This window comes from Stenella coeruleoalba (assembly GCF_951394435.1).
Source record: "Stenella coeruleoalba genome assembly, chromosome: X".
Classification (NCBI taxonomy): Eukaryota; Metazoa; Chordata; class Mammalia; order Artiodactyla; family Delphinidae; genus Stenella; species Stenella coeruleoalba.
Genome location: NC_137152.1, coordinates 108,749,299 through 108,771,054, shown reverse-complemented (window position 1 = coordinate 108,771,054; position 21,756 = coordinate 108,749,299). Strand labels below are relative to the sequence as shown.

The following is a 21,756-nucleotide window of genomic DNA, read 5'->3' as shown; positions in this document are numbered from 1 at the left end:
GAGCAGGAAGCACGTGTGAGCATATGAACCCCTAGCCCTTTCCCTCTGCAATATGTGTTGTTATTCTTTCTGGAGAAGAGTTCATGATCTTTTGTAATTTTCTTTTTCTATTGATCCAGCAGTGCTAGTAACAGAAACTTAAGAAAAAAGTTATGGCAGTACAGTCTATGGAATTTCACTGTCATATATCTTGCACATTAGAGAACAAATGCACTGTGCTAGAGATGAAATTTGCCTTGTAGAGACTTAACTTTAGGGTAGCTTAGATGATTGAGATCCACAGGGTAGCATCTCAGCAGCAGTCTTTCTTCTCTGAATTCGTGCTGTCCCAAGACAAAGGTGAAAGTGTAACTCTGCTTTGTTGGTCTTTGGACTGCAATTGCTTCCAGTACATTTCCATTTGGAGAGGAGAAGCCAATGGGAAAATAATGAGCCTAAAAATGAGCTTGACTTTCAAAGATTTTTGAGGATGTGTGTGTTGGCTATAGGGCTGAGGGCAACTAGAGTGAAACCGTTGCCGGGAGACACTAGTCTGAGTTGACTACTTCTACTTTGCAGTTGTGTGACCCTGGAAAGTGCTTAAATGCTGCTGAGCCTCAGTTTCATCACCTATAAAATGGGGATTGCAATACCGAACTTAGAAGATTGTTGTAAAAAGTAGATCTCGTAATAAACTTGGAAATGCTTTATAAATGCTAAACCATATAGCTTGGGAGTACTTTAAAGACAAGGAAGGTGTATTATTTATCTCCATCTACCTAGCACTTACATACCCCTAGTACTTAGCACGGGGTCTAGTATATAATAAATGATTGGTAGCTGAAATTAAAATGAATGAATAGTTTTTAATCTCCAAATTTCTGATGATTTTAAATAATTAATTGACTGGTCCTTTGTATTGGGTTAGACAATCTCTTGGCTTCATTCAATCTTTAGATTCAAGGATTGAAAATAAAGTAGCGTGTGGAGTTAGGGAGAGATTGTTTTAAGATAGATAAACTTTCTAAGAATTGCTTAACGTTCTAAACAAAATAAAAGTAACAAATGAACATTTAGCAATTGATGAAAATGAAGATTAACTTTCTCAAGTGGGCTTGGAAACCCAGTAGAATTGCTCTGGCATCTGCTCAACATTCCTGGGCACGTCATAAACCCAAGGGAAGAATCTAGCAAGCGCGTTCTACCTTGTGAGGGATCTGGGGCAGATGGTGGTGGTACAACCTAGAGCTCACTTCTGCCACAGATGACTGAGATGTTTGGCTAAGTGATCCCAAGGAGCTGTTGGAATGCAGTCTGTCTAGTAGTATGAAAGTGGTAATAATTTGATTTTTCAAGGCTCATGAAATAGCATCATTTGGGGTGCATCTGTCATGGACCTTCGTGCTTTGGAAGGAAAGGAAAGAAACTACTAAGTTAATTTTAAATGTCTTGGGAAACTTGGTTGTTTTTGTTTGTTCTTAAACTATGCCTTATTTCTTTGAAAAATCTATTATTGCAGTTTTTGCTTTCTCTCATATAAATGTGGGACTCTGGTTATTTGGGATAAATTGTGTCTGCAGTGCTTCAGTTTGGAGAAAACGGGATGGTGACATTATTACTTTCTCTCTCAAACCAATGACACTGATCAGGCCTTATGCCAAGGGGTAGGGGCAGCAGATGTAATCCTGAACCCGTAGTCTCTGTAGAGTAGATAAGGTTTCCAAGCCATGTGGAAGCCGAACTTACCAAGGAAGCTTAGCAGTTATCCTTCCAGATGTTCAGCTTGCAAATACCAGCGGTGTTATTTTCAGTATCGAACGTATAGATAAGTGCATGTGTTGTTTTTCTCCATCCAGATACCCGTTTAGGGGATAAATTCCACTTTCAGGTCTGTCAATCTGTCAGATAGCTCCCTTTAAAGTTATCTAGAGAAAATCTACCTACATGATGAAATTTGTGATAGCTTTTATTCTTGGCTAAGAACTTGCCTTTCCTCCAGGGATGAACAGGCTTAAATTGTTATGTGAGTTTATATAGTATATGGTTTGTTGTCAAATATTTATCTCTGTCTAAAAATGAAATGTCTTGAAATACAGTTTCTTTTTAACTGAATAACTCAATGTGAGAAAGAGAAAGAACTTCTCATTTAGCCAATTTTTAATCAATATTTTTATGAGAGACCAGAATGTTAACTGAATCCTGGCTTTTGTCATTTGAAATATAATTTGTGTGCTTAAGAATCTACGTGCACATCAGGGTTTGGACTGCATGTTCAGAAAGGAAAATTGATTTATAGGAACAAACAGCTGCAGGAGTAGAGGCAATGCCAGAAGTAAACATGAGTCAATTATTTAAGGCAAATGGGACCTTAATCACCACAGCAATAGAGAAATCTCAAAGTCAATTACACACTGGATTTTCATGCTTTAATTTGTGGGCATTTCTTTATCTCGTATTTTACAGAGGCCTTTGAAATCGTTGTTCGCCATGCCAAGAACTACACCAATGCCATGTTCAAGAACAACTACCCGAGCCTGACCCCACAAGCTTTTGAGTTTGTGGGTGAATTTTTCACTGATGTATCTCTCTACATCCTGGGTTCTGACATCAACGTGGATGACATGGTCAATGAATTGTTTGACAGCCTGTTTCCAGTCATCTATACCCAGCTAATGAACCCAGGCCTGCCGGAGTCCACCTTAGACATCAATGAATGCCTCCGAGGGGCAAGGCGTGACCTGAAAGTATTTGGGAATTTCCCCAAGCTTATTATGACCCAGGTTTCCAAGTCACTGCAAGTCACTAGGATCTTCCTCCAGGCCCTGAATCTCGGAATTGAAGTGATCAACACAACTGATCACCTGAAGTTCAGTAAGGACTGTGGCCGAATGCTCACCAGGATGTGGTACTGCTCTTACTGCCAGGGACTGATGATGGTTAAGCCATGTGGTGGCTACTGCAATGTGGTTATGCAAGGCTGTATGGCAGGTGTGGTGGAGATTGACAAGTACTGGAGAGAATACATTCTGTCTCTGGAAGAACTGGTGAATGGCATGTACAGAATCTATGACATGGAGAATGTACTGCTTGGTCTCTTTTCTACGATCCATGATTCCATCCAGTATGTCCAGAAGAATGGAGGAAAACTGACCACCACTGTGAGTACCATTCTACAGTTTTCAGAGGAATTGGATTCTACTGGGGGTAGGGCAGCCTGGCCAGTAGCAGGTGCTGATGAAGAGAAGTGAGAAAAAAAGTGGGCAGGGATGATAGAGGGACTGAATGACCTCACAAAGCTAGGCAGCACATTAAGTCCACAGGTTATGGAGTCCTAATGCCTGGCTTTGAATTTTAGCTTCACCCACTTTCTTGCTGTGGGACCTTGGGTGAATCATTTTATCTGTATGAGTCTCATATTGCTGATTCATAAAATAGGGATAGAAAGAATATCTTCTTCATAGGGAATAACGTGTTAAAGCACTTAGCATGTGCCTGGTACATGGTAATTCTTCAGTAATTATTAGCTATTATTACCACTGTTGTTGGTTATCACAACCTTCATGACAACCCTGTGAGGTGGGAGCTGTTATCTCCATTTTGTAAATGAGGAAACTGAAGCTCAGTGATTCAGAAGTTGATCAGGTCTCCCTTTAATTAGGTTATCACCACTTTCTTTGATTCTGATTTCACTCTTGTGCTCTTAATCATATATATCATATTACTATTTTGAGTAGTGACTTTATTTTTTAAATTTATTTTATCGAAGTACAGTTGTTTACAATGTTGTGTTAGTTTCTGGTATACAGCAAAGTGATTCAGTTGTACATATGTATAATAGTTTGCATCTGCCAATCCCAAACTCCCAATCCTTCCCTCCCCCTTGGCAACCACAAGTCTGTTCTCTATGTCTGTGAGTCTGTTTCTGTTTCGTAAATAAGTTCATTTGTGTCATGTTTTAGGTTCCACATATAAGTGATATCATATGGCATTTGTCTTTCTCTGTCTGACTTAACTAGTATGATAATCTCTAGGTCCATCCATGTTGCTGCGAATGGCATTATTTCATTCTTCTTTTCGGCTGAGTGATATTCCATTGTATGTATGTACCACATCTTCTTTATCCATTCATCTGTCAGTGGACACTTAGGTTGCTTCCATGTCTTGGCTATTGTGACTAGTGATGCCATGAACATAGGGGTGCATGGATCTTTTTGAGTTATAGTTTTTTTCCGGATGTATGCCCAGGATTGAGATTGCTGGGTCATATGGTAGCTCTACTTTTAGTTTTTGTAAGGAACCTCCATACTGTTTTCCATAGTGGCTGCACCAACTTACATTCCCAACAACAGTGTAGGGGGGTTCCCTTTTCTCCACACTCTCTTTGGCATTTGTTATTTGTAGAGTTTTTAATGCCTGGTCATTCTGACTGGTGTGAGGTGCTACCTCGTTGTAGTTTTGAGTTGCATTTTGAGTAGTGACTTTAAACATAGGAGACCCAGCTAGACCCCACTAACTAAACCTACACAAGAACACAGGTGAGGCAAAACGTTCATGTTTTCCAACAGTTGTTTTTGCAGCCTTGATTTATACCAGTGTAAGGCTGATAGGATCTTTGATGGGGGTGGGACAGTTTTGTGAGGCAGAAGCTTGATTGGTTTCAGTCAGACAATGTTAGTTACGTTGTACCTGCTAAGCCAGGGTGCACACGTTCAGAACCACAGAATGCACACACTTTTCAATACAGAGCAGAACATACAGCCAAGAGCTACCAGCCAGACCTCACTAAGGTGATGGTGACTGATTCCTGAACGTTCCCAGCTTTGTAGAAGGACGTGGCAGAATAGTATAATACACTACCCTTGTTGAGCTCCTACCACGTTTGAGGTGCTCTGCTGGCCAGTTTACGTAATATTATTTCTTAGTAATCCATGGGATAGGTCCTAATATAATATTATCCCCATTTTACACAGGAGTAAATGAAGCTTAGAGGGCTTAAATATGTTGCCCAAACGTCAAAGGTAGTTAAACAGAGGTGGCGGAGCTGGGATTCCAACCCTGGCTTGTTACCTTGCGCGATTCGTGCTCTTATCTTCTATAGCGTTGCAACTACTGTGTACTCCAAACCATTGCTTACCCAGAATGTGGAGGGCAGATTGGGCCATTTAGCCCTGTCTTTAAACTCTGGAAGTACAAAACGATAGGGGTAACTGGTTTCTTTGGTGAATTAAACTAGAAAGGAGGACAAAAATGATGCAACCCACAGGATGGCTACTTACGGAACTGCTCTAATTGCCCCATTCACAATGTTAGCTGTTTAAAACACATCTGCTGAGAAAATATTTTATAGTAAAATGAACAGAAATGTCCTAACGAAAGTGTTCTTCAGTGGCTAATTATTCCTTTGATTGCTTTCTAATTGAAGGCCAGATTCTAGGGCCTTATACAAAAGTAAATCTCGGGCTTCCCTGGTGGCACAGTAGTTGAGAGTCCGCCTGCCGATGCAGGGGACACAGGTTCGTGCCCCGGTCTGGGAAGATCCCACATGCCGTGAATCGGCTGGGCCCATGAGCCATGGCCACTGAGCCTGCGCGTCCAGAGCCTGTGCTCCGCAAGGGGAGAGGCCACAACAGTGAGAGGCCCGCGTACCACACACACACACACACACACACAAAAGTAAATCTCACAGAACTAGAAAAAAGGAAAGTCAGTGCATTCATATGTTCATTCACCTGAAATTGATTGAGGGCCCACTATGTGTCAGACACAAAGCCAGAGTGCCAGGGGTGTGGAAATGCCTTCAATGAGAGGAAAAATAAGGAGATAACATTAAAGACAGGGTATGGGAGTGTTTAAAGTTTGCCTCTGATATTGGTCACTTGACAGCAACGTCTTGAAAACATGTATTCTCCTCTGGTGCTTTTAAACACAGAAAAATAGGGTGGGGAGCTGGTAAGGGATTAAGTCCACTATTTTGATCAGGCTCTAGACATGAAGGTTTGTTTAGTAAACATTTATTAAGCATCTGCTCTGTTCGTGGCACTTTGCCAGGTACTGGGTACTCGGTTACCCAAGACATAGTTCTTAAGTCTTTAAAACGTCAGTTTAGCTTCATTGACAGACAGACATGTAACTGAATAAATTTCACCACAGTGAACATCTCACTATAATGTGAATGTTAGAAAGGCCATAAGAAATCAGTCTAGTCCCACTGATTTACAGATGAAGTAAAAGTTCAGGGAGTCTTGCCCAAAGTTATATAATTAGTGGAAGAGCCAGAAGTAGAGTCCAAGGTCTTCTGCTGCGACAATCTAGCACTCTTCCCACCACGCCCCCTCCCAGACTTTCGCTCTAAAAGTTCCATAAGGATTTTGCAAAGACATCATGAACTTAAATTGAATAGCTATTTTGGGATGCCAAACCTGCTATATTTTAGGTGCACATGTGCTCGTTTGTGTGTGTGCACACGCACACACACACGGGAGTACATTTCATGTCATTATCATTCAGGAAGAAAGGCCTTGGCTGTCAAGAGGCGCTCAGTGATGCAGTCCCTTTCTGTTTTGGCCATTAAGGGCCTGACTGCTCCCAGCTCCCAGCTCCCAGCTCCCAGCTCCCAGCTCCCAGCTGGTGATGAAAGTGTGAAGCCTGCCTTCCCCGGGGAATGCCTAAACTAGAACAGAAAGCATATGTAAACTCTGCCTTGTTACTGTTTTATGATCGCCAGCTCTAAGTAATATATACCAAATGGTGTGGGTGGGGAATCATTGGCCAGGTGTGATCCGGCTATACTCTGTATGGGCCAGAAGGGGGCTGGGCCATCTATGGGGGCTGAGGGGAAGTGAGGGCTGGGTGGACTGCAGAACTCTATTCCTGCTAACAAAACCACAGAATGCCCCAAAGCCAAAGCTGATTGAAAACTAAAGCATTAATGAGATTCTGCTGTAGCACCTTCACCTTCCTGTTGTGATAAAGTGTAAGAGCCTGCCAGTTAGTCCTGCTTGAGGTTAAGTTGTGGTGAGAGACCTCTTCGAAACTAGGCTCTTCCACAGCTCTGTTTGGGACAGCCTTTTTAGCTAGCTATAAGCCATGCCATGAGGCCTGCCATGCAGGGACTTTGCTCAGCTCTTTTGGTGGCTACCATCTACCCCAGATCATAAAGGACATTTTGGTCTTATCTAAATGAGTGGGGCACTGTTATTTTTTTTTCAGATACTTTTTTTTAACATCTTTATTGGAGTATAATAGCTTTACAATGGTGTGTTAGTTTCTGCTTTACAACAAAGTGAATCAGTTATACATAAACACATGTTCCCATATCTCTTCCCTCCTGCATCTCCCTCCCTCCCATCCTCCCTATCCCACCCCTCTAGGTGGTCACAAAGCACTGAGCTGATCTCCCTGTGCTAGGTGGCTGCTTCCCACTAGCTATCTATTTTACATTTGGTAGTGTATATATGTCCATGCCACTCTCTCACTTTGTCCCAGCTTACCCTTCCCCCTCCCCATATCCTCAAGTCCATTCTCTAGTAGGTCTGCATCTTTATTCCCGTCTTGCCCCTAGGTTCTTCATGACATTTTTTTTCTTAGATTCCATACATATGTATTAGCATACGGTATTTGTCTTTCTCTTTCTGACTTACTTCACTCTGTATGACAGACTCTAGGTCCATCCACCTCATTACAAATAGCTCAATTTCATTTCTTTTTATGGCTAATATTCCATTGTATATATGTGCCACATTTTCTTCATCCATTCATCCGATGATGGACGCTTATGGCCTATTAGTGTTTTAGTTTTCCACAAGATGGTCTTCAGTTTTTCAGGCTACCAAGTGAAGGCGTGCAAGCAAAGGTTAGGGTGCTCCTGGAGGTGGTAAGCATGTAGTTCTCATACTCGGCTCATCACCACAATCATCTAGGGAACTTGTTAAACAGATTCCTGGAGCCTCCCCCCCTCCCCCCGAGGATTCTGATACCGTAGGTCTGTGGAGAGGCCAGAGAATTTGTCACTTACAGAGTACTCCATTTGATTCTGATACTTCCTTGGAAGCAACTCCAGCCACCTTGTTTAGTAGACAAGGTAAGGCCCAGAGGTTAAAAGTGAATGACAGTTAATGGCAAAGCTGTGACCGTGGACTCTTCATCTGTCAAATGGGGTTGATATGTGGGGATTCAGTGAAATGATAGGTTCAAAGTACCTGGCAGAGTTCGAGGCACATGGCAGGTACTCACTAAGCCCCAGTGCAGTACTCTTTCTACAGCAGTTTTCTAAGTGCCAAATAGATAATGAGATTTTCTTAAACTTGTTTTTAAGTGCCAAGATGTTTAATGTTATTTTAATCCAAAGGCGTGAATAAAAATAGCAAGTATGTGAAAATGTGTGTGTGTATGAGTGTGTATGTGTGTGTGTGTGAGCGTGAGAGAGAGAGCGAGAGAGGAGAGGGGAGAGGAAGGGAAAGAAAGAAAATTTTTACTGAAAAGTTCAAGAAAGTATTAATTATGGGACTGTAAATAGATCCATCTTGATTCTTCATCTACATTTGTGAACTGGGTTAAGCATCATGGCCCCAAGTGAGTACTGAGTAGGTCTTTAATAGTATTTGGGGGAATTCCCTGGTGGCTCAGTGGTTAAGAATCCACCTGCCAAGGCAGGGGACATGGGTTTGAGCCCTGGTCCAGGAAGATCCCACATGCCGCAGAGCAACTAAGCCCATGTGCCACAACTACTGAGCCCGCACACCACAACTACTAAGCCTGCATGCCTAGAACCCGTGCTCCGCAACAAGAGAAACCACCACAATGAGAAGCCCACGCGCTGCAATGAAGAGTAGCCCCCCTCTCGCTGCAACTAGAGAAAGCCCATGCGCAGCAAAGAAGACCCAATGCAGCCAAAAAGTAAATAAATAAAATAAATAAATTTATTTTAAAAGAATAGTATTTGGGTATCATATGGGTAGTATCTGAGGGTATCATTGTTAAATTTATCAGCATGTTATTGAATTCCATATCTTATACCTTGAGGCAAATACAAATATGTACAGTTTTCAATACATATACTTTCAACATTGTTGTTACACCACACAAATTGTTGAATGCTACAACCTTCTTCTTAAAATGCAATTATTCTTATTCTGAAACCACTTTGATTGTAATTACTATACCCCTATATGTGGATTACATGCATAGCCATTGTACATTTCAGATCCATTGATTAAATGAGTAATAATCAGCATATTGGATGTTTATTGCTTTTCCAGAAAGTTTCCCAAAACTTTCTGTGATTTCATTTATTTTCTTTACAATCCCCCCCCAGAGTAATTGCTCACATATCATCGCGTGGCTGTTTGCACTTTCATGTTTCCATTTGTACTCGTGTTCTTTATTGATTCATCTCAGAACTTCACGGCATTAGTGCTTCCTCTCCCATAATTTCATTATCTTGACTTGTCGTAGGCGTCATTGAATGTTGTGCAAAATTGCAACCTTTTCTACCGTCACTGCTTCTCCCTTTCTTTCCTCAATGTGATATTCATTTTAGCACTATCTGAAATAGGATTCATTTCAGGGAACATTTAGTGAGCATCTAATTGTGGAACCACTGATAGACACCAGGGGCACAAGAAGTGGCTGGAAAGATGACCCTGACTGTTGCTGTCCTCAGGGATCACTTGGCCAGTAGGTAGCGGAGCTAGGATTCAAAGCTGGATCTGTCTGACCCCAAAGCTCATGCTTTTCATAATTAGTCCATATTGCTCTTTCAAAGAGTTCCACTCTCTTTTCACCGGAATCTTCATTCCTTGAACATAGGCTAAGTGGGTCTTTATTATCTTATTTAATATCCTGTACTACTCTCTACTGTTTTTCCAGCTTCACAATCAGTTTTTGAGTTCATTCTCCCTCCTTGGAGACTTTTGCTATAGTATTTCCCAATGAAGTACTAAAAAGCATGAGATTTTTCGTCTTCATGACACTTAAAGGCACAGAGTAGTTTCTAGGGGAAGAAGGAATGTTTATGTAGGTGATGGAAGACCCAGTCACACAGTAAAATGACTTTGCCTAGAATCTCTGTGCACCGTGCCAGTGGTGAGGTATAGGTTTTCTTCCAGTTGCAATGCTTGTAATCTGCCTGTTGGACCAACAGATAGTTTTTAATGCATTTGCCTTTGATTCTGGGCCTTAGTACATCCAGGTCTCCATTATGGAGTTTCCTTAGTAGTAACATTGCCTACTAAGAACCTAACATATTCTTTTTTTTTTTAACATCTTTATTGGAGTATAATTGCTTTACAATGGTGTGTTAGTTTCTGCTTTATAACAAAGTGAATCAGTTATACATATACATATGTCCCCATATCTCTTCCCTCTTGCGTCTCCCTCCCTCCCACCCTCCCTATCCCACCCCTCTAGGTGGTCACAAAGCACCGAGCTGATCTCCCTGTGCCATGTGGCTGCTTCCCACTAGCTATCTATTTTACATTTGGTAGTGTATATATGTCCATGCCACTCTCTCACTTTGTCCCAGCTTACCCTTCCCCCTCCCCATATCCTCAAGTCCATTCTCTAGTAGGTCTCTGTCTTTATTCCCGTCTTACCCCTAGGTGCTTCATGACCTTTTTTTTTTTTCCTTAGATTCCATATATGTGTGTTAGCATACGGTATTTGTCTTTCTCTTTCTGACTTACTTCACTCTGTATGACAGACTCTAGGTCCATCCACCTCACTACAAATAACTCAGTTTCATTTCTTGTTATGGCTGAGTCATCTTCCATTGTATATATGTGCCACATCTTCTTTAGCCATTCATCCGATGATGGACACTTAGGTTGCTTCCATCTCCTGGCTATTGTAAATAGAGCTGCAATGAACATTTTGGTACATGACTCTTTTTGAATTATGGTTTTCTCAGGGTATATGCCCAGTAGTGGGGTTGCTGGGTCGTATGGTAGTTCTAGTTGTAGTTTTTTAAGGAACCTCCATACTGTTCTCCATAGTGGCTACATCCATTTCCTTTGGTAGAATTTCTGAAGATATCTTCAGTGAAATCAATATTTATTTATGTGTGCTAGGAAGCTCTGGGGAAGATTCTCTGTTGATCCTCAATAATAATTCACTCTATCAAATTCTTATATTTTGCTGTCTTTGTGAGTGACTGTAACTCATCAGAATTTCCAAGATTAGCCCTACCTTCCTCTCTGCTTTTGAAGGCCGAGGTTATTTCTCAGGTGTCAGAATGTCAGTGTTTTTCTCCTCATGCTATCACTTTGGACTTTCATTTTTTAGTCTCCTATAGAGATAGATACCTTGTCTGAATTCTTACAAGCTGTTTTCACTACCAAGTGATTTCAAAGTGATAAAAACAAGTAAATGGCTAACTACCTAATTACTGTCTGCAGGTCAGCATCTGGAACTGTGGTAGGCAACTTTATTTGCATGAGGTCCATTTCTGGAAAGACAAAAATGTTTACAGGCTGCCATCTTTTTTTTCGTTGACAAAAAAAATAACTTTAGTGATTCCCATGGGGAAAATATATAGTTTTAAAACATAGATTACCTACTTAATGATGAGAATACAAATGAAAAAATTGGCATCACTTTCAGGCACTAAATGTTAAGTTTAGGACAGGTTTCAAACAGTGGTCACACAAAGGAAGCTTTTTATCATGCTTCATCCTGAAATTATGTATATTACGGGTCATATTAGGGAGTTAGATGGGCTCCTCATAAATCTGGAATTCCTTGCCTTTCCCTTGGCAAGAGTGTCAGCGTGATTATTTGTTGTGAATCTTTAGAAAGAAGTTTTTCCTCCTTTCTGTGGTCTCTGGACTGATGTGGCAGGAAAATGTCCTCAAGAACTGTGAAACATCTGAGATTCTTACCCTGATTGCAAACCAACAAGTTACCTGGCCACAGTTTCATGGATGCTGGATAAAGACGGGAGATTCCTGGCTCAGAGATGCAGGCCAGTTTACTTCTCACAGCGATAGCAGTAGGCAGAGTATCAGCATTTGTGCCAGTTCCCCAAGCCCCAGTTCCCACGGAGAAAGGCAAAGACGACCAGATGACTCCTGCGCACACAGTGAGTTGCATTACAAGAGAGCAGCCTTGAGCTTAGGGAACTCACATCTTTTATGATAGGTAGTAAGAGTGCCCATTCTTTTCTCTGAAGGGCGACCCTATCACTGTCTTCCAAGACTATTCACTATCCAAAGATACTTGATAAAGACAGTCTGGGGGGTAAAGTGCCTCTGTTTATAAGACATGCAGAAACACAAGAGACGCACGGAAAATTGTCTGGCAACATGTGATTTCCCCAACCTTGGATGGCTGCAGAAGCCTCGCAAGTTCATGATGCTTTTGGAGGATCAGGCAAGAAAGTAAGAAGTTAGTGAAAGACACTTAGCTCAGCCCTGACGGGTTGGTCAAAAGGCTGGGCTGTGTCCCACCTGTTGGAGGGTAGCAGTAGGCACATCCAAAGACAGAACGGTGGCAGTTTTCTCAGCTCTTCAGAAAATACTTTAAAAAGTATAAAAGGGGCACTTGACTAGTTGCCTCTGGTTGGGAGTAAACTCTGCTACTTTGGGCCTCCAGCTACTACCTATTGCTCTCTCTTTTGGTCCCCAAGCTATTGTTTCCTTTCTTGCTTGTTCAGACTCTGGAGTTGGGAGTCTTGTATTGCTAAGTAGCTTGTCAGATAGTTTTCTGTTTTACTGCAGTTCTAAGATGAAGCACGTGATAAGCCCAGAGTAGTAAGCAGATGCTTATCCATGTCTGTTGGGAGTGTCGTGGAGGACTGATTTGTGCTCAGAGTATATTCAGAAAGGTTAGAAAGTCAGGAATATTCATCCAAGTGGGCAGAAGTCCAGGAAGGCCTTCCCCATGACCTGATATTCCGAGAATCCTTGTGCTCCCAAGACGAGAATGAAGAAGTCCAAAATGCCTTTCTAATGTTGAGCGGCCAGGGAATCAGAGCAGAGGGAAAGCAGCCTTCTATCTGGCGAGGGCAGAAAAGCCCCCGAATACTTGCTTTGTTTTTTATTGCAAAACCTAAAACGCCTCCGAAAACATGGAGTCATGTATACAGTGTGATTCCTCTGATTCCTTTTTACCCACTCGGAATAAGGTTACTCTTGGCAACTGTAGTGCTACATCCTTCACTCACGATAGCGCCACAGTGGCCTTGGCTCACTCACCTCTTAGGCCTCTCTGCATCTTGCTGTCTTGCTCAGGTCTCTGGCAGACATTGTTTTCTACTTGGCCCGTTTCTTAAAAGGCAGTCCTAACCCTAACCCCACATTAAAACTTGAGCACATATTTTGAACATCACAGATGTTTGTTTTTGTATTTTAGTTTCTTTTTTTCCCCACATCTTTATTGGAGTATAATTGCTTTACAGTGTTGTGTTTATGCTGAACAACAAAATGAATCAGCTATACGTATACATATATCCCCATATCCTCTCCCTCTTGCGTCTCCCTCCCACCCTCCCTATGCCACCCCTCTAGGTGGTCACAAAGCACCGAGCTGATCTCCCTGTGCTATGCGGCTGCTTCCCACTAGCCATCCATTTTACATTTGGTAGTGTATGTATGTCCATGCTACTCTCTCTCTTCATCCCAGCTCACAGAAGCATTTTTAAATGAAGTCACACTGTAGTACAGTAATTTCTTCCAGGGAGGGGGTCGTCAGAATATTTGCTGTAATGAAGAATTTCACAAAAGGCCAAGATGAGAGAATCTGGGGCAGATTTCTTCCAGCGTGTTACAGCCTTTGTAAGATAAAACACAAACTTTCATCATCACCAGCAGACACAAATTTCTGAGTCCTGGTACTGGGTACTGTTCTAGGTCTCACTGTTTGCCATTCCTTTCCTTATTGGGGGGACTGTTAATAGGGTAGTACAAGTAACCTTTGTTTTGGTGAAGGTACAGACTTCTTAATGTCCTTTGAAAATGTCCCTTTGGGGATTGGGCTTCAAAATGCATCAGACTTCTCAAAAACAGTGCTGGAATGGGCATGAGGGATCTTACTGGGGAGATGAAAATGTTGCAGAACTGGTTTGTCATGATCATGGCACAACTTGGTCAACTTAGTAAAAACCATTAAATTGTACACTTGAAACGGGTGAATTGTATACATCCAAAAATATACCTCATTCCAATAAATTACTATATAAAATAAAACAAAAACAAATAAAAGTAGTACGGGAAGTTAGAAGGCAAAAAAAATGTCCCTTTGGGAAGAGCATACCAGCAAGGCTGCTTTCGTATTTTATATGGGAGCATGGGAGGTGGGGAAGGGTTGATACTGACTTCTTATTACCCAAATTCAAATCCTCTCTGAAGAACATTCAGAAAGTGAATTAATTTTTCCTTTTTTCATTCCACTCAGAATGCCTAAAACAGATAAAGTAGGAGACGGAGTCATTATATTTGGCTGCTGTCTATTATCATTTACTGACTGAGAGTCTATCTGAGCCTTCTGCTTTTTGCAGATAATTAATTTTGTTCCTAAATGTGGGAAAGAGTGATTGTAATCAGTATGTTTGTACTTTCAGCCACAAATAGAGCCCATCACAGATATGCAGTACAAATAAACCTCATAAAATACGCAAGCCAAGGACTGCTTGAAGTTAATGATGTGGTGTCTTTTTTTTTCCAAATAAAAAAATTATATGTATGATTTTTAAAAGTCGTTCTTGGTATTCTTGTATAGTTAATAGATGAACCCTTCTTTTTCTAACTCAAGCCTATGCTGTGAATTATTTTTATCATGAAATCTCGTGAAGTGGAGCTGAAGGAGAAATTGATGTGGCACGGAAACCACCTTGTCAGCATATACATATCTCTGAGTTCTGGGTGCAGGTTGCTCTTATGCTTCTAGAAAATTATGAATAATCAGATCTAAGTTCAAGGCTCAGGTTCATGAGATGAAACCCAAGAGCATAGTGTTTGTGAAGGAAGTCCTCTAAACTCTCTTAAAAGACTTTTGCCCTTTTTTTTCCAGTTGCCTGGCCTCCACCTATGACTAACCTCTCTTCCAAGCCTATACCTTCTCCCTCCCCTTCAAAATTATACCTTGCTCAGTGTCTTGTTCATTCAGACCCTGCGTTCGGTTTAAAATGATGGTGTTTGATCATGGTTTAGTCATCACAGGAAGTCCATTTCTGCTTCTGCCAGGTCTCTAATATGTTCCCTCTCCTGAGGCAAACTCACTTCACTTAACAAAATTTTATATCACCAGAAAACTCTTCAAAAGGGTTATCAAGGATGGAGATCTCAGTCACAGTGACACAGTTGTAGGGGGAAATGTATGAGGGACCTTTCGGTGCTTTGGAAATCACCTGCTGTGCATCGTACAGTGGAAATAACATCAGTCCAGGAATCAGAATATTGACGTAGGGTCTCTGCCTTGTGCTACCACAGGATAGTGGCCTTGGAAAAGCAACTTAATCTGTACAATGAGGAAGAGAATGACGATGAAAGTGATTATTTATTAAGCACTTGCTATGTGCCACACACAGTTCTAAGCCCTTTACATGGATTAACTCATTTAATGTTTCTGACAGTCCTGATAAGGAAGGAAGAATTATCATTAGTACCATTTTCCAGGTTAAAGGGCTGAGGCAGAGAGACTTGGAAGTAGGTACCAGCTACAAGGCTACCTCAGCCGCTTTCTACCGCAGGGGCTTGAGGGTCATCTCTTGCCCAGGGCCACCCCCGGCCTTAGAGTGTGTGAGTGGAGCCTGGCTCCCTCTGCAGTTGGACACAAGCCGACTTAGTTGGTAGAAATGAGGTAGAATGTGGAGCCAGGGAATTGCTAAGGCTCTTTCATTCCCTGCTCTCTGTTATCATTCATCCTGTTTCCTATATGTGGCCTTGAGAGCAGCATGGAAACTTCCAGTAGACTTACCTTTTATTCTCCACTTTTCCATATTAATCCCAATGAGATTTTTCTAAATCTGTTTAGAGCTCAGGCTTCCCCTAGGATCAGGGTCTATTCCATTTACCTTTTTTTCAAAACAAATCTCTTTTTGTTAAGCTTAGGTTTAAAAGATACTTTAAAAGATATATGGCACTTAAATTTCCCCCCTTTCAGATCAGAAATCCAAAGAACGCTGAAATACCAAGCTCTGTGGCTTTCTTATTATGCATAAAACCCTGTAACGATCTCTTTCCAAACAGGGAAAGGAGTTCCATAGTTAACTGAGTTTCTGATTTACTCAACTGTCCCATTCCCCTTAACAATTCTTTTTTTTTTTTTTTTTGGCGGTATGTGGGCCTCTCACTGTTGTGGCCTCTCCCATTGCGGAGCACAGGCTCCGGACGCGCAGGCTCAGCGGCCATGGCTCACGGGCCCAGCCGCGCCGCGGCACGTGGGATCTTCCCAGACCGGGGCACGAACCCGTGTCCCCTGCATCATCAGGCGGACTCTCAACCACTGCACCACCAGGGAAGCCCAACAATTCTTTTTAAAAATTTTTAATTTATTTAATTTATTTTTGGCTACGTTGGGTCTTCATTGCTGTGCGTGGGCTTTCTCTAGTGTGGTGAGTGGGGGCTACTCTTCGTTGCGGCGCGCGGGCTTCTCATTGCAGTGGCTTCTCTTGTTGCGGAGCACAGGCTCTAGGTGCACGGGCTTCAGCAGTTGTGGCACGCGGGCTCAGTAGTTGTGGCTCATGGGCTCTAGAACGCAGGCTCAGTAGTTGTGGCGCCCTGGCTTAGTTGCTCCGCGGCATGTGGGATCTTCCCGGACCAGGTCTCGAACCCGTGTCCCCTGCATTGGCAGGCAGATCCTTAACCACTTCGCCACCAGGGAAGACCCCCTTAACAATTCTTAATGTAAAATGAATGGGTTTCTTGACTGTGGCAACCTTCTAGCAGATTGCTTTTAAAAAATTATGAACATTTTAAATTACCCTTGAACAGTCTCTTCACGAGTTTTCTAGACATAAAGTACTCTGGACAAAAGAGCAGGAAACTAAATTAGTGCCCTTACTCTCATTAAAAATAAAGCAGTAATTGTGATAAATTGGCATAATCAAACTTGACAGATAGAAGCTATAGGATGCATGTTATATTTCCTTCCACTATGAAAAGGATACTAACAAGCCCCACATCACAGAGGGTGAAAGAATACACACTGGTGGAAACGTTTCCCTGACACATCTGTGTTTATCAAGTTTTAACGTCTGTTTCCTCCCCCACCATTTCTTCTGAATCTGTAATCCATTGATTTAAAAAAAAAATTAATGCATGACTCAAACTGCTCTGCTGTGAAAAGCCCCATTCAGAATTGTCTCAGCTCTGGTTATCATTGACCAAAGACTCTTCAAGATAGCAGGAATAATAAATTGCAGCATTCATTTTTAATAGCACCATAGAGATTTTGAAGAGCAAAACTTTCAAGATGGAAAGCCGAGTCGATACCCTGCCCAGGAATGGGTCAGCTTGGTATTGCAAGGAGCAGGGTAAGAAAAGGTTGTGTGATGTAGTAGAAGGAACATGGGCTTCAGGAGTTATGATGTGAATCTCTGCTCAGTCAGTCCTTATCTTAGTGACCGTGCGCATAGTGTATAATCTCCCTGAACCTTAGTTGTGTCATCTATAAAATGGGGATGAAAACGCCAACCTCTTAGAACTACTATGAAAATTAGCAGTAATGCCTAGCATTACTATAGCATTACTATATACTATATATAGCTAATATAGCTATTAGCCTAGCATTACTACTATATGTAGTAGCACTATAAAATCTGACACGTAACATGATAGATTCCATATGCTGTGGGACAAAGTGACCTTTTCTTCCTGTCTTCCCCCACATGGGGGTGTTCATCTTTGGGGTCCTCTCATTAGCAGCACCATCATTGATAAATATTACTGAGCTCCTGTGACAAAAACCCTATGACAGAAGCTGGCAGCACAAATATCAGGAAGCTGTTTCAAGAGACAAAACCAGTTGGGTTGCAGCAGAATTTCTGGATTCTTTTCCTAACACTAGGATAGCTCTTTATGGTGAGGCTGCTTGTCCAGATACTCCACATTTCTCCTGTGGACTTGAAGTTCCCACTAGTCTTTCCATTCAGAGCTTGGTGCATTTTTGAACAGGTTTATTCAGCCTGTATGGCTGCAGGCCTCTGCTTCCGTTTGCCCAGCTCTCGCCACTAATAACCAGGACTATCAATCATGTTCCTCCAGATGTTGAGGTGAGTTGATTCCCAGCCAGGCAGACCAAGTTGAACATGGAAGCTTTCTAGCTGCTCAGACTGATCTTCACAGAAGACTCATGGATAAAGGGCAGTGTGATATATCTAGATTCCCAATGGGGATTTTTTGCTCGGGTTTAGTGCTGAAATCCTTGGGAGTAGAGGAGGATTCAAACTGTGTTTATGGCTCCTTTGTTTGGAGTATGTATTGTACAGTATAATGCTAAGTTGCTTTTGCTGGGTACCACTGTTAAATGATGATTAAATTTAGGTTGGTATAAAAATGAATAGATATCGATTACGTATTTTGGGGATGATTTAATGATATCCTCTTGTTTTAGATATTATCCATTTATGAAATCCCTAAATTTTCTTGTCCGTTCTTATCCATCCTACCTACTCAGAGTCTCTTCCCCCACTTTGTAATAAATGGCAACTACCTTTCTGATTTGGGGGATTTGGGTTATCAGTATTTCTTTTGATGTAGGGAAAGGAAGAAAACAGTAGGGGAGGAAGTGAAGGGAGTTTTAGGAGAGTAAAAGGAACCTGGGAAGTGAATCAAACCATTTGAAAATGATTTTTTCTTGGCACACATCATCTACAGTATTTACTTAATATAATCATTGTCCCACTCATGGTAGCACGAGACAAATAAGTCACAAATTCTAGATTTAAAAAAAGTGCAGGGCTTCCCTGGTGGCGCAGTGGTTGAGAGTCCGCCTGCCGATGCAGGGGACGCGGGTTCGTGCCCCGGTCTGGGAGGATTCCACATGCCGCGGAGCGGCTGGGCCCGTGAGCCACGGCCGCTGAGCCTGCGCGTCCGGAGCCTGTGCTCCGCAATAGGAGAGGCCACAGCAGTGAGAGGCCCGCGTACCGCAAAAAAAAAAAAAAAAAAAAAAAAAGTGCAAAAATTTTTTAAAAACACACAAAAAAATTAAAATACAATTAAAATTTAAAAAGTACAGTATGTGTCAACTATGACTTACCTGCCATTTCTTAAATCAAGCATCAGTTTTAGGGTGTGAGACCACCATTCTCTTCTCACCTCTAGTATACAATGTCTTACCCAGGGTAGGGGTTTAATTTTTCTCTTAAATCAAGCTAAAGGGGAATGGAGTCCCTCCTGGGGTAGTGAGGAGCCATCAAAAGTATAGACAGCATGAATCGCTACCCACAAAATCAGAAGTGTAAGAAACAGTGCATTTTAATTTTTTTGTTTTTGCTTTAAAAAAAAAGACTATTTTAGAGCACTTTTAGGTTCACAGGAAAATTGAGCAGAAAGTACCGAGATTTCCCATATACCTCCTGCTCCCCCAACACCCACAAGCGCCACCCCCCACTATCAACATCCTGCACCAGAGTGGTACATCTGTTATAATAGATGCGCCTACATTGATACGTATCATCATCACCCAAAGTCCATCCTTTATATCAGGGTTCACTCTTGGTGTTATACATTCTGTTCGTTTTGATAAATGTATAGTGCCACGTAGCTACCATTGCAGCATCATACACAATAGTTTCACTGCCCTAAAAATCCTCGTGCGTGCCTATTTATCCCTCCCTCCTGCCCCACCCCCGCTCCAAACTTCTAGCAACCACTGTTATTTTTACTGTCTCCATAGTTTTGCCTTTTTCAGAATGTCATATGTTTGGAATCATACAGCATGTAGCCTTTTCAGATTGTCTTCTTTCAGTCAGCAATATGCATTTCAAGTTGTTGCATATCCTTTCATGGCTTGAGAGCTCATTTCATTTTAGTGCTAAATAATAGCTCATTGTCTGGAGCATCTTTTATTTTTAAATCAGTTTAATTTCCAGTCGAAATCCTTGTTCCCACTGGGTTAGTGGTCAACTCCACATCATTACTTCTCTTTAAAAAAAGCTTTATTGAGATGTAATTCATATAGAATATGTTTACCAATTTACCCATGTAAAGTGTACAATTCAGTGGGTTTTAGTATATTCATGGAGTTGTGCGACCATCACCAAAAGTCAATATTAGAACAGTTTTATCTCTCCAAAAGAAACTCTGTACCAATTAGTTGCCATTCCCCATTCTCCCTCCCCACACCCCCATCCCAGGCCCCACCCCTGGAAACCGCTGTTCTACTTTCTGTCTCTATGGATTTACTTGTTGTAGACATTTCATTTCAATGGAATCATACAATCTATGGCCTTTTATGTCTGGCTTCTTTCACTTAACATAATGTTTTCAAGGTTCATCCACATTGTAGCATGTTTCACTATTTCTTCCCTTTTTATGCTTCAGTAATACTCCATTGTATAAATATACCACATTTTGTTTATCTGTTAGCAGTTGATGGACATTTGAGTTGGTTCCACTTCTTGGCTATTATGCATAGCGCTGCTGTGAACCTTCATGCATGAGTCTTTGTGTGGATATATGTTTTCCTTTCTCTTGGGAATATACTTAGGAGTAGAATTTCAGGTCATATAGTAACTCTATGTTTAACCTTTTGAGGAACTGCCAAACTGTTTTCCAAAGCAACTGAGTCATTTTGCTTTCCCTCCAGCAATGTGTGAGTGTTCTAATTTCTCCATGTCCTCACCAACAGTTACTCCCATGCTGTGGGATATCTTTTCACTTTCCTAATAATATCCTTTAAGACATAAAAGCTTATAATTTTGATGAAGTCCAATTTATCTATTTTTGTGTGTTTGGCATATCTAAGTAATCATTGCCTAATCCAAAGTGATGAAGATTTACACCTACGGTTTCTTCTAAGAATTTTATAGATTTTGCTCTTACATATAGGTCTATGATCCATTTTGAGTTAATTTTCTGTATTCGGTGTGAGTAGGGGTATAGCTTCATTCTTTGGCATGTGGATATCCAGTTGTCCCAGCTCCATTTGTTGAAAACACTATTTTTTCCCATTGAATGGTCTTGTCACCTTTGTCAGAAGTCAATTGACCATAAATGTATGGGTTGAACCTCCAGTGCCATGTTGAACAGAAATGGCAAGAATGAACATCTCTCTCTTTTTATTAATCTTAGAGAAAAAGCCTTCAGTCTTTCCCCATTAAGTATAGTGTTAGCTGTGAGTTTTTCATAAATGACCTTTATTAGGTTGAGGAAGTTCCCTTGTATTCCTAGTTTATTTGTTGTTTTTATTATCAAGTCCTATTGGTTTTTATCAAATTCCTCTTCTGCATCTAATGTGTATGTGTCTTTTATTCTATTAATATAATAATTATAATATAGTGATAATAATAATAATTACACTAATTACTAGATGTTAAACCACCCTTGCATTCCTGGGACAAATCTCACTTGGTTATGATGTATGATCCTTTTCATTTGTTGCTGGATTCTGTTTGCTAGTATTTTGTTGAGGATTTTGGTATTTATCTCCATAAGCAATGTCGGTCTGTAGTTTTCTTGTAGTCTTTGTCTGGTTTTGGTATTAGGGTAATACTAGCCTCATAGAATGAGTTGAGATGTGTTCCCTCCTCTTCTGTTTTTTTGAAGAGTTTTATAAGGATTGGCATTAATTATTCTTTAAATGTTCAGAAGAATTTGCCAGTAAGGCCATCTGGTCCGGGGC

The 21,756-nt window shown here is 41.3% G+C and overlaps 1 protein-coding gene across 1 annotated transcript in view; it reads left to right on the top strand.

Moving 5' to 3' along the window:
* GPC3 (glypican 3) overlaps positions 1–21,756 on the top strand; it is a 444,101-nt gene that overhangs the window by 223,692 nt on the left and 198,653 nt on the right. Inside the window, exon 3 of the mRNA XM_079911642.1 lies at positions 2,443–3,137. Coding sequence (XP_079767768.1) covers positions 2,443–3,137 — 695 coding nt within the window. The remainder of the gene's footprint in view (positions 1–2,442; positions 3,138–21,756) is intronic.